The following is a 13,939-nucleotide window of genomic DNA, read 5'->3' on the forward strand; positions in this document are numbered from 1 at the left end:
TGCCCATTGTTTCTGCTTCTCCTGTAAGAGTTAGCTGGGCCCCTGTCATTGTTTCAGATTTCTGGTTTGTATGCAGTAGTAAATGGATTTTCTCAACATTATCTCTTCTTTTCCCTTAGCTGAATTGCCTGGAATGGTTGTCATTCATTTTGCTGACCTGGACTTGAATTTCTGTCTGACTAATAGTTTACCCCTCATTTGTGCCCACTAGTCTTACAGAGATCATGAGTGTTGCTCATACCATAACACAACACAAATATTTGTATTGTAAATTACAAGGGTTCCATCAACTACTTCCAAAAACAATTTTTCCACACAAGTGTAGTCCTCCTGCCTAAATTTGAGTCTCCTGTTTCAGTTTTGAATACAACTGAGGTTTTACTGAATTTAATAACATATTTTAAAAACATGGACTATTTTACCAGAATTTCCCCCAACACATCCAGCCTACAGGCAACAGTTAAAAGGAGTTATCAAGAACAGGGAATTGTCAGGTTTGAATGCAACAGGTTTTCTGCTACACTGATGTTTGTAATAGTATTTCTTATTATTCCATTATGATGAAATTGTTGGAAAATTTTAGCCAACAGTTATATGGTGTTTATAAATTATCAATTTATGCTGTACACTTCCAGGAGAATTTCCAGTTAAACTTACTAAACACAAGAATACCTTAATTCTTAGTTGTTATGGATAGGTTCACATGGATGATTTTACTTTCATAGCAGTTTATGATCATTAACCTATTTGTGAGTAACTTGATATGCAGATATTGAATTGGGTCAGAAGATTCCATGGGGTCTGTGCTTAGTGTGGCTGTTACTTATCTGAGGGTATTCCAATCTTACAGTGCATTATGTTACCATTGTATATCACAATTCATGATCTTCCCCTAATTGCGAGCACATTCTCATGACAGGATCGTTTTGGTTTGTTTTTTCCCTCCCTCAAACAACTGCTATAAGGAATTTCTATGAAATATGAATTGCTTATACAGTGAATTCTTTCACTTTCCACTGTACAACTGTCCTCCTCTTTTCAAAAAGTAATTTAGGAATAATTTGACCTTTATCCAAATTTAGAAACTTATATTTTAGTAGCATAATGAAATCTGTACTCAGTAGTATCACAAGCTCAAAAAATCATCTTTATTAATATATAAAAAAGAATAAGGAAAACATACATTGTAATTAAATATTTGCTCTCATCTACAAATAAGTACACTGGATAATAAAATATTTTTTTAGGTTCCTGTGAACAGTTAAGAATGGAGGAAGGAATTTTCTGAAATAAAAGCAAAAGAAAGAAACTTCTGAAATAGAAAATATTTGGCAATATCTCTTAGCCACTCAAAATATCCATGTAAACAAGTAATCCATATTTACAATATCATATGCAATATTCTTGGTTACATGTAGTAAGAAGTACACATGTAATTACATTCAATTTTAGAATCCAATTTGCACCATCATTTGTCAGTTTCATCAATGTTAGAAAAAACCACTCTTCATAGAGCTACATGACAAAAAGTAAATACAATATATTTTTCCCAGGCATCTTAAAATAGATAGCACTTTCAATGTTAGGTTTTGTAACTTCCTGGCTTTTTATAGGAATCCAAACCTGGAATGTAAGCTCTACAATCATGTTCCTGTAAAAACAACCATGTATATGATTTCCAAACATGCAGAAAAATCCTGATGACCTGATGAAAAAGCTAAATTTCTACCTTCCATTTGTATCTTTGAAAATACACTTTTTTTTTCATTTCCTATGCTGCTACTGTATTTATATTACTCATAAATACAGGTAAGAAAATTTGCATGGAAGGAAAGTTAATGAAAGGCCACTTTTTTCAAGGATACTTAGAGGCCTTTTTAATCAGTTTAGAATTAAGCCAAAAGTCTATAGTATATTTTGTCAGTTTTATATTGCACACACCAAGGTCGATCAAAGTTTAGGAGCTCACAGCTTCTGCATCTCATGGGGTCTTTCCAAAGATCAGCAGCCAGAATCCCACAGTTCATGCACATGAGATATCACTGATTATAAATTCCCCAAATGGAATCTTCCAGTTTCTGCTGAGTTTCTACTATCTTGTTTAACTCAGTTGAAAACCAAAATTATGTTCTGGGAGGCTCCCCTCAAAAGGTTGCTAGTCCTTGATTTCCAGTTAGTTTTAAATCACAAATTCACAGAATGGTTGGAATTGGAAGGGACCCAGAAGGACCATCAAGTCCAGCCCTTAAGCAAATGGCCCTTATGGGGTTTGAACCCACAATTTTGGTGTTACTCATACATTGCTCCTCATGAGAATAGAGAAGTAAAGAAATGCCACCATTCTTTTTTCAAGAAGCATTCCCCTTGAACAGTACATGGAATACAATGGAAACCAGGAGGCATACTGGTTATTATAGCTTAATTTTAACAGCATATAGAACCAGCTACCTAAAAGTTGTTCATGTCAATACATTCAACTCAGTGCTGTAACAAAAGAAGTCATAGATTTTGTGGGTTTTCCCACTACACTGTACAGTTTCTTCCAGAACAATCCCTGGGCAACTGACTACCTTCCATACAAACATGTGCTTTTATTATGTGACCTAGTCCTATGCAAGGATTGAGTGAGCTCATTTTCACAGGTGGATGAAACACAGTAACAGGCCAATACATAACAATTTAAAATGCTGTTGCCTCTGTGAGTGCAGTAGAGAAAGCTGTATAGTAAATTACTGCAAGTGAGCATATTTATTCACTTCCCCTGTCATGCTTCACTGTTTGATTCATTGTACATAGTGGTACTGGAGAAGTGCTCACAAAATAGTTTAGTAGTTTAGGTTACTGTTCCTTCTGTCATACCTGAATTGTACATTAAAAGCAGGTATTTTCTACAGTGTAAAAATACACCAATGTGAAGTTGGTCCCAGTCATCCACAACTTTAAGAGAACACATAGAACTCTGGAATGTAGATCTTGAGTACCAAATGGTACAGCAGAAAAGTTTTTAAAATATTTTATTATGCTAGTTTTCTGTACTGCATTCACCAAATAACAAGATATTATTACAAATCAAATAGCAGGAACTGAATTGCTTCTTGTCAGAGAAGACCCAAATAACTCATGTCCAAAATAGTTTGTACTAACACACAGTGAACTAGAAAAATGGTGCATTTGTTGAAAAGAAATATATTAAAATGTTTCTAAAAGCTGAAGTAGGTAAAAATCTATGTAGTATTTAAAACTAGGAAATTATATGCTGTCTGAAACTATCTATATTTCAACATGAACAGGCGTAAATTTGTATTTCTAGTGGGCTCTGCAGCTTTTACAAGAGATAATAGAATGGCTCATCATTTTGGACATCTGCAACCCAAATAATCTACTATAATTATTATTCTATAGTAGTAAAAGTATAAATATTGTTTGTATCTGTGAAATGAATGAATGAGCATAATACATTCATACTTCAATTACTAGAAAGAGCTATTAAAGTAAAATGCCAGTAGGGACTCTTCATTATTTAGAGAAAACTGCGTTATTAAAAACTGTAATTTCAAATTAAAAAGTCATAGAGTTTGTACAGATTGCATATAGACTAAAGCATGTCTTCATGCCTATGATAATAATGCTTTTGATGTCAGTGTGGAGATACCCAAATTTGCTTTCAGTTAATAGGTAGCATTTTATTCAAAAAGCAAAGCTCACCTGTGTCTTGAAGAAATCGTTTCCCACTTGAAGCTATTTTATTCATGTGAGACTGACAGCAGATTTTTTCTGGTTTCTAACCTCTTAATTTCTAGTCTAGTACCATAAATAACAAATAAAGATACTAAAATGCTGCCTTGTGGGATAAAAGGAAGACTTAGTTTAAGTGATAAATTTTTCTAAGTGTGTTTCTATAGCTTTTCAAATAAGACAAATTCTTCATTTGGTTGTCTCAAAATTTCCTTAGATTTCAGTAATCATTGCACATAATTCAAAGCTGAATATTATACAATATGTTTGTTAGGATTTGTTAAAATGTCAACAGATGCATTCTGATTTAAAAAAACAGGACCAAATACCTCCAGAAGTTTCTTCAGGAAAAATAACATTTGATGAAGATATCACGCTTTTCTTTAATTAAAAATTTTAGAATAAACATTTTTATCAAGCAACTCTGTAAAGTGCAGAATGACCTCAAATCCCATCGAATGTAGCAGCTGGTAAGGGAGTTAATCAGCTAGAGATTAAAAATGTGTTCATTTAAAAAAGTGAACATTACCAGAAAATTGATGTGTGACAAACTAAATTATTCTGTCTGGTCTACTTCATGGCTGATTCATAACCTGCAAAATCACTCAAGAGCAAAATTTAGTCTGAATCTTATTAAATTTTTCATGACTATAGGAGATAAAAGCATCAAATTAAGAAATTATATGGAAAACAGTTTCCTATTATGTGATTTTCCCATTATGTGATGCCATTCATGCTCTTGCTTTTTTAAACAAGGCATGGACTAGTCATGGACCAATAAAATATGTTTGGGACTTACAGGAATTTAAATCCATATGCAGAAAACTTGAGTAGCTTTCAGCAAGCCATACTTAAATTGAACCCCCAGCCTACTTACATATGCATATAACTAAATTAGAAGGACCCTCACCATGGGGAGTTTGGAGGCATAATGGTACTTTTTATATTGTGTATTTTCTTTACATAGTTGATCTTTGTCCTGCTTCATCAAATTTGATGTTTTCTTTTCTGGCTGCTTCAGTACTGCTCCTGGGATCAGATTTATCTGCGTTACCACTGTTTGTCATTGTGGATTCTGCTTCTGTGCCTTCAGGGGTTGCTCCAACGGGGCTCAGAATTTTAGCATTCTCTTCTGGGGGCCGCTTCCAGTGGGGTCTGCTTGCCATCCACAAAATAATTAAACCAAATATGACAAGCAAGACACCAAGACAGTTGACCAAAGTTGCTTCTGGTGGAGACTGAGTGTATGAAAAATTTGGCCTTTGAAAGGGGAAAAAGAAAGAACATGTCAAAAAATTTGTTGTAAAGACAATCCTGGTCCAAAAACAGAAGTCTGCTAGGTAGGTCTTTTTAATACAAACAGAAAAAAACAAAACAGTGTCCCAATACTGGATGTTTATTATTCTGGGCAAATGGAAGTATATTTGCAATGAATAACCTTAATAAACAAGTGGACACAAATACTTACAATGCAAATAGAAGCTTTTCTGTGATTCCCATGAGAGCTGTTGCAATCACAGTTCCAAAGATGGTGAGACCTGAATAAACATGAATTGGCATGAGAGCTGCGCGGAGACGAACCGGAGCAAACGGGAGCAGAAAGACAGCAACACCGCTGAAAAGCTAAAACCAAAACAGATTCATAGTTAAGGACAGATGGAAAACAAGCTGCATTTCTCAAGCAGAATAAAAATAATCATTAAAATTCCATTCTGAAATGTCTTCAGGTAAAAATTTGAAAAGAATTGGCATTTCTGTTTTTGAATGTGTTTCCTGTCAAAACCAAAGCAAAATTCTGGATTAGCACTTGAGAAGCAGACATTAAATATTTTATAAATCATCCTACCTAATACTGGCGTCCAAACTTACTGATGATGCTAAAACTCCAACCAAAGTAAGTACTGGAAACACAAGTTTTCACTAATTCACTAATATAGTAAAGGTGTGAGGAGCCACACTTTTATAGTCTCATCAAGTCCTGTTCTCTGCTCCTGATGCAGATTTGCACGTAAATGAACATCAGAAGACAAGTCTAACCTGACTTGAGTGGATTAAATAATTTTATCTTGTTAGAATTTCAGTTAAATTTAAGTGCCTATATTTAGAAGGTCTCTCAATATATCAATCACGTGGCATCTACAGAATGAAGACATATATGGGTGGCATCAAGCTATTCAGGGGACACTAGTCCTCCTATTAGCACTAATTTTGTGATGGAAAATAACCCATCATATCCCATGCTTGCATCCACAAGCTTGCCCAGTCATGTTGAAGTTGCAACTCTTCTTTAGTTTGTTCTACCGTTGCTCACCCTTGCTGCTAAATTAGACACAGTGCATGAATTTGTATTTCATCCTGCTTTAACTCTGTCTTACTCCTTGTTTTATCATTCCATATTGGATTAGAGAGCCTTAGAGACGTTTTCTCCCTGGGAAGCTTTTTAGTACACCATAATCAAATCATCTCTTAATCTCTAGATCTGCTAAACAGCTGGAGTTTTTTAATTCTTGTCCTGGAAGATAGCTTTTCCAGGCCTCAAATTACTTTTCCAGAATTCCTTTCAGTTTATTGCTTTTTATTTTTCTGATCATTCTTTTATATATTTTTAAAAATCCATAGTATTTCATATTAGTTTCACTAATGCCATCTTTTTCCTGTTGTCACAGCATTGTGAGAATTCATTTAGAGCTTCATGTAATTTTTGAGTACTTCTTTCTGGAGACATCATTTTCCGAGAGACAGTCTCATTTTACCTTTTCGCCCTATTGTTAAATTTATGTCAGTGTGCTATGCTGTACTGACCTACGTTTGGCTTAGTTACAATATAGTTACAATATAGTTACAATATAGTTACAATATTGTAGGCAGAGTGTTATGTGAGTGTACGACTGACATGCTCCTTCTTCTCTATTGACAAAGGCACTGCTTTATGACAATTTTTTTGTAGTGCTCGGTCACATAGCAAACATCAGTCTCTGACTGGAGGCTTACATCCCAGATTGGAGGAAGGAACACCAAGGATCTTCTTATGTGACAGGCAAGGCATTAACTGCCACTGATCATGTTTATGGTAGCAAAATGAAAACTAGAGCTAAGATTTTAGTCCCAATTCTTTGTTTAACCATTAGAAAAAATACTCATACTCAGTGTAGTGGCAGCACAGACTTCCTTGAAATAGCTGTATTATTAGGACAAACCTAATTTTAACAGTGTTCTTTATTATTCATTAATATTCATTCTTTTTAATTTGTTCAGTTACAGAGAATATACTCAACAATGCTGCAATATGCTTTCTTTTTTACTAAATGTTAAAAACACTATTTCAACACTGTTTCCTGTACCTCTTGGCGTGAACAGTAAAGGGTTAAGTCCAGAAACCAAATCCCTCAGCTGAGGCTTTTCTGTGCTTGATCATAGATAATTAAGTCTTTTTTTTTTTTTTTTTTTAGTGCATTGGGGAAAAAATATTTGAAGGAACAAAATTAAGTTCCATAGTGTAATAACACAATATAGGGAGTTCAGGATGTATATGCAGAAGCATCTGTATGTGTTCTGTAAGTTTCAGGACATGGTTCCTCTTCTTCGCCAAATGCAAAACACACTAAATTAGTTCATTTCACATTACAATAATGCTAATTCTCTGCCAAGAGGAGCAGCTAAAAGCATGCCCAGGAACATCTATCAAAGTTCTTTCTGCTGATTCAGGAAAACTGGTTAGCCAGCTCAGTCAGATGTCAGATCCTTTACATCTTGACTGCTCCCTGATGCACTTGTTCTGCTGATTAACAAAAGTTTTGAGGCCAAGAAGTGACTGTTTAAAGTTATAATAGCTGAAAAAAAAAAGGGGGGGAAAAGCTGTTACTTTATTTGAGACTTCCTTAATAAATGCTCTAACTATTTAAATATGGTGCCAACAAACCAGCTAACTTACAGTAAGTTCAGGAGTTAATAGCGCTTAGAAACACACTACTGTGTAATTGCATTGTAAGATAATGGCCATTATGCCAGCAAATAAACAAAATATGCTTAAAAATGCATTTTTTTCAAAGTCAGTGATCCAATATTCATACATTTACATGGTAATTTGCCATAACAGAGTGTAAAATGGCTATCTCAGTAGTTACAATCTACTAGCAAGAGTCTATTGTGCCTGAATTACTCAAAACATTCTTCAAATTTACAACCAGTTTATAAATACATTTAGAGATTCTGACCTGGAGGCAGTACAATATAACAACAGTCAGCCCAATCCAGCTGTGCAGACTGTACATGTTGGGACTGTTGCTGGCATTGTGGAAATCAAACGCGGATACTATGGCAACAATTGCAAGAATCAGAGCTATGGTATTTAATCCAGCATGTATGAACTTCATCAGGAGTTTGCTGCACTTCCAGGTCCAGGGCAATCTGTACACAATAATAGCTGACAAAAGAAGAGAAACAAGATTTTAGGCTTTAGGATAATTTCTTTCAGATGTTAATAATTATGCATGATTCACATAGTTACATTGTAAATTACAGCAAAATTCAACCTTAAGTCTTCTAAAATATCTATTAAAAGGCTTTTTCTCAAAGACTTAGCATAGCAGACTCTGAAAATACAACTTGAGGCTTAAATATAGCTTTCAAGGGATTTTTTTGTCAATTATAAAAAAATACCACAAACTTAAGTATGTTTCAAAAACAACCCCAGTAAATAACTTGGTGTCATCTTCTCCTCAGTCATTAGATTGATCCAACAAGGATTTGGCATAGGATTTTGATTTTCTGCTACTAGTCAGATTGGAGCAATATACTCTGATTCTTGTGTTGAGAAGATCACTTGTTGAGAAAGTGTGGATTGTTTTATAATATTTACTCTCTTTGCCAACTTTGGATAATGCTATTCTCTAATTGCATAGATACTATATAGATAGAATATAACTATTACATTGATATGAGTAAGACCACTTGGAATGGGACAATGCTCTTCAGCATAAGGGAATCATAATCTGACTTTAGAAACAGAAGCATTTAACAAATACAAGTCTTCCACCACTGCTAGATGAATGTAGGGAAGTTTTGCCTATACTTGGATTAATGACTCTAGCAGACAGTGTTTTGTTCAGTCTGAACAAAGCAGTAATACCCATTGATCTAACTCCAGATGGTCCATAAGAATAACTTAACCTAGAGCTGCTTCTTGACGAGTTTTCTCTAAGATCCCCGCTGCCCCTATCCTGGCACAGCTGTCCCCTGTTACATGATCCAGATGCTTTCCACACGGGACACAAACAGGCCAGATCTGATCTCCAGGTACATCTGATTACAAATTAGATAGTAATTCTGGATGTGTGACAGCACAGAAGTTTATTCAGCTAACAGGGAACAAATGTTTATGAAGACAACTGATGATTTGACCAATAAAGACTAATGACACCATCTATAATGTCTTGCCTGAGCAAAGTCTGAGCTCCACTCAGTGACTCATCACATCCAAATTTAAAGCTTCTGCTTATGAAATTACAGTGAAAAATTTATATATATTTAGCTATAATAAAGCAAAGGAATAATAATAATATATGTAGTTTTTAAAAAAATCCGGTTCCAAACATTAATAAATAGAAAAGTATTACCTGATAAATGCAAAGACTAGAAATTTACTTAAGTGATTCTCACGTGCCCAACTCATTTATTACTTCTACATAACCCTTGCATTTTAGGTAAAATATTTAAAATTCACTTTTTTAAAACTTGCATGCATTTCAGTAAATACAGTACTACACTAAATAATTCACAAAGAAAACAGTTTACAAGTCAAATTTCCATGTTACGATCAGATTTTAAATCAACGTATGCTTTTACATACTGTGTAAAAATATAATACTGGAATGAAAGCATTCCTTAGAATATTTAAATATATACAACATTTAGGTCGTTGTTGGTTACTACTTCAAAAAGCAACAGCAGTAAATCCTTCAAAAGGAAGATAGAAACCTTGTTTTAAAGATAATTTGACTATCTTAAAGCAATCTATTACATAAATATGATTCCATACCAAGCTTATCACCTCCAAGAGTTCCCCAAAGTGACATTACATGATGTTAGAATCATACAATCCTAGAATTAGTAAGGTTAGAATATACCTTTCAGACAACTGAGTTTGACCATCAACCTATCACTGCCATGTCTACAGTAAACCATGTCCTGAGCACCACATTTATGATTTTTGAACACTTCAGGGACAGTGATTTCATCAGTTTTCTGCGCAACCATTTCAATACCTGACCACTATTTCAGTGAAGAAATTTTTTCAAATATCCAATCTTAACGTCCCCTGGTGCAACAAGAGGAGGCCATTTCCTCTTGTTCTACCACTTGTTAATGATTGATCCCCACTTGCTATACCATCCTTTCAGGCAGTTCTAGAGAGCAATAAGGTCCCCCCTGAGCCTCCTCTTCTTCAGGTTAAACACCCCCAGCTCACTCAGCTGCTTCTCTTCAGACTTGTGGTCCACACCCTTCACCAGCTTTCTTGCCCTTCTCTGGACACACTCCAGCACCTCAGTGTCCATCTTGTATTGAGAGGCCCAGAACAAGATTTGAGGTGTGGCTTCATCAGTACTGGGTACAGGGGGCACCATCGCTGCCCTGGCCCTGCTGGCCGCACAATTTCTGATACAGGCCAGGATTCTCTTGGCCTTCTTGGCCACCTGGGCACACACTGGCTCATGTTCAGCCAGCTGGCAATAATATCCTGCATTAGACTATTATTAATCAACTTAGTACTAATGATGACTTCTAATTTTGTAAAGCAAATGTGTCAAAAGGCCTCAAAACAGGCTGCAACATCCCATGAGGATATTCCCAGTAAATCCCCCTTACCATATGTCCCACATTATTGTCAATAATGTATTTACAGCGCAGCAGAGTACTGGGCTCTGTGTGAAGAAAATTTAATGAGCATAGGTCCTGGTCTCAGTTTTTAGTCTTTGTCTCAGAGGGTCAAGTCTGGGCTAAACTTTTTATATAGTATTTTCTTGTTGTCATCTAACTGACTTAACTTCCAAAAGCACTGTCAAACTCCCTGGTCACTCTTCCACATAGGCCCAATCTCTGGGCCTTGAATTTTCTAAGTTGTTTCCCATAAACATGACAATAGAAAACCAAGGAATAACTGACTAATCGTTTGGCCAGTTGTTATCAATACCATTCGTTACCATGTTACATGCCACAGCCCAGGCCATATGCATGATATTACAGTTTGGTTTAATCATCTTTCTGTGAGGGCCTTGTGTGAATTTACACATTGCACTTTCAGCAGATTTGTTTATCACTGTGAAAAGACACGGTTTTATTTCCCCATCACCACTTCTGTGTGACTCTCCCTGCCTTTCTCATAACAGGTGCTTTTCTGATCTGCAGGAGGAAAGAAGACAATCTGGGGGACATAGGGGAGAGAGGGAAGATTCACCTTTCAGTGAGTACAAGCTCTTAAAAACTTACTCAGATGCAATGTGTAATTTCATGTCAAAATTAAAACAGCCTAGGGCATAGGCACATACAAAATGAGAATGTTTGGCAATGACATGGTAAAGCAGCCTTGTGAAGAGTTTTCTCAAGGCAGAACATTTCTAGTAATGTTAAGAAATCTGGCAGCCTAGGCACACCTTTTTGGCTCAGATCTTACCCCTGATTTGAACTATGATTTTAAAACACATCACAAAGGGCAGACTTATCTTGCAGTATTTTTATATGGCATGGGACATCTGTCCTTTTACAAAAGTACAGGGCAAAGTTCTAGAGTTATTGACCAATAATTCAACATTTCCATCTTTTAGATTGTAGACTAATAAACTCAAGAAACAATTGGTTTAATTATTGTTTAAAATCCTCTAATCAAATTTAACCAAGATTTTTTATAGCTACACCTTTCTACTTTTAACTACTTAAAGACTTCTTTTACATGTATATGTCCAAAGAAGTATCTGATTTTCCACTCTCATCCAAATTGTTTTGAATTCAGTGGCAGACTTCCATTAGCCAAACTGGAATCAGATTCACAGTGATATCTTAAATGTTGATATTTCATCTGATTTACTACAATATCCCTTCAGTCTCCAACTTTGCTTTTCCTGTTATGTAAAAGGACTTCCTCCCTAAATGATTCTGTATTATTAGTAAATAGCTTGTATGCGTGCGGTTTCCTAGCTATGGTAAACTTCCATTTACTTTACATATATTCTTATCTGTACAGGGCTTGGGGCAACCCTGTTTCTCTGTGACACAGGAAAAAAAAAAGAGTTTCAGAGGAAAAAAAATCGAAAATACATGGGAACAAGCTGCAGAAAGCCTCTCCCTATTTTCTTCAAAAGTTCTATGCTTATATAAAAAAATAGGTTGGGCACACAGCATAGAGCTTAGTGAAGTCAACAGGTGGTTTTCATTGCTTATTTATAGCCTGAAATTACACTTCAGATTGAGCAATGTTATGTAAAACAACTTCAAAAAATGGTTTATTGCTCAATGGTATTTGGCAGCTTGAAGCCACAAGAAAGCTGAGAACAGTCCCACTCCCACTGAAAATCAAAAATTTACTGTGTATGTTCAAATCACAACATTCTCTTCACAGCCAGAACTAGACAGCCTTCGGATTGTCCAGCCTTTTGGCTGGTTCAAAGTGTAATGGGAAAATGTTAGTCCACAACTGAACTCTATGAAATTCAAAATTCATACAATCTTTTAAAAAAAAAAAGAGGGGGGGGGGGGGGCAGAAGCAACCCTGCATCTTAATAATTATATGTTACTTAAGCAACAGAATAAATTATTAATTTAAGAGATATAATTTACAAAACAATTCATCCTAAGTATAGCCTGAACAACGGCATTTTCATAGTGCTTGTGGTGCTACATTTTGTCTGGCTCCATTTTCCCTGCTCCTGGATCAAGCTTCTGTGGTACTGAACTTTCCTTTCTCTTCTTGGGACATGGAAGACAGCCAAAAGAGAAACTTTCCTAGGGCAGCATTTCTGGCATTTCGATTTTTAACTTGCATAAATTCCAGCTACCTAGGAAAAACACACCTTACAAGCATTACTCAAAAGTGCATGGCAACCCACGGGCCAGGATAAACAAGTACTTGAAGAACGAAAAACCCCAAAACAACCCAAACCCTATATGTAGCAATTTTGGCTTATTACAAGGGACTCTTTGTCCCTTCTCCGAGAATGCTGGCTTCCCTAATCCACGGACCGACTGCTGCGCTCCCGCTGTCACCCGCTACCGGCCCCGGGCCGCCCCGGCGGCTCCGCCCGGAGCTTCCCGCCGCCCCGGCCCCGGGCAGACCGGCTCCCCCGCAGCTCCGTGCCCACCCGGGCCCCCGACGCACCGATGCCCTGGATGAAGACGAAGCCCATGACGATGAGGATGGGGTGCCAGTTGAATTCCCTCGAGCTGCCGTCCCAGCTCAGCCCCCCGCGGTACTGGAAGACCCAGACGAGGGAGAGGACGACCGACACGAAGCCGACCAGCAGCGCAGAGACCAGCAGCGCCAAGAATCGCCCGTAGTCCTCCATCTTTCGAGCTCCGTGTGCTGCAGCGAGAACCGCGAGGGGGTAGCGAGCCGGCGGCCGGGCGGGGTCTGACTCGTCCGCGGGCTCGGGCCCGGCGGGGACGGGACGGGACAGGACACGGCAGGGGCGGGAGCAGGGCGGCACTCCGCGCTCCTCCGCGCCCCTCCACCCTGCCCCTCCGAGCGTCCCGTCGCATTCAGAACTCCGCCTTAGAAAAGAATCTTCTGTGTCAGCCTGTCCCGTGCCGTGGTGGCAGTCCGATTGCCCTCCCCCGGCAGCCGAGGAAGGGAGCTGGTGGTCACGGGTTTTGAGCCGAGAGGCTCTTGTGGAGGTTGAGGAGCTCACTGACCCGCCGTAAAGATAAGCCGCCACAGTCATAAGCGCTCATAGTTAAAGCAGGAGCGCTGTTAGGATGAGGAGACAGCGCATACAGAAAATGCAGAGGAGCAGAAACGCACTTAAAGACATTGATGTACTTACCTGAAGCACAGTCTTGCCATCGTGATTCCCCCGCTTCTCGCTGGATTCTATATTGAGTGCTGCAATATAGAACAGATTACAGGTTCGTGTGTGGAATCCGGCCTAAGTATGCAGGAAGATCTGGACCTTGTTCTGTTATCCACTGGCAAAGAAGTATCCACTAGCAAAGAAAA

At 37.5% G+C, this 13,939-nt stretch overlaps 1 protein-coding gene across 1 annotated transcript; it reads right to left on the bottom strand.

Annotated features, from left to right (window-relative positions):
• Positions 1 to 1,124: 1,124 nt before the first annotated feature.
• Positions 1,125 to 13,939, bottom strand: CYBRD1 (cytochrome b reductase 1). Its single transcript, XM_066322823.1, has 4 exons — positions 13,103 to 13,939; positions 7,950 to 8,158; positions 5,204 to 5,358; positions 1,125 to 4,995 (listed from the first exon to the last, which is right to left on the bottom strand). The coding sequence occupies exons 1-4, from the start codon at positions 13,662 to 13,664 to the stop codon at positions 4,695 to 4,697; spliced, it is 1,227 nt and encodes a 408-aa protein (XP_066178920.1). The 5' UTR covers positions 13,665 to 13,939; the 3' UTR covers positions 1,125 to 4,694.

Source organism: Sylvia atricapilla, chromosome 7 (genome assembly GCF_009819655.1).
Source record: "Sylvia atricapilla isolate bSylAtr1 chromosome 7, bSylAtr1.pri, whole genome shotgun sequence".
NCBI lineage: Eukaryota > Metazoa > Chordata > Aves > Passeriformes > Sylviidae > Sylvia > Sylvia atricapilla.

Bases quoted from the DNA above. Each gene is read 5' to 3' on its own strand.
- CYBRD1 (XM_066322823.1), bottom strand. From the start codon at position 13,664: ATGACTGTGGCGGCTTATCTTTACGGCGGGTCAGTGAGCTCCTCAACC. The intron at 5,359-7,949 runs GTCAGAATCTCT...TTTTGGTTTTAG, and splicing joins TTATATTGTACTGCCTCCAG to CTTTTCAGCGGTGTTGCTGT. The intron at 4,996-5,203 runs GTAAGTATTTGT...CCCCTTTCAAAG, and splicing joins GAAAAGCTTCTATTTGCATT to GCCAAATTTTTCATACACTC.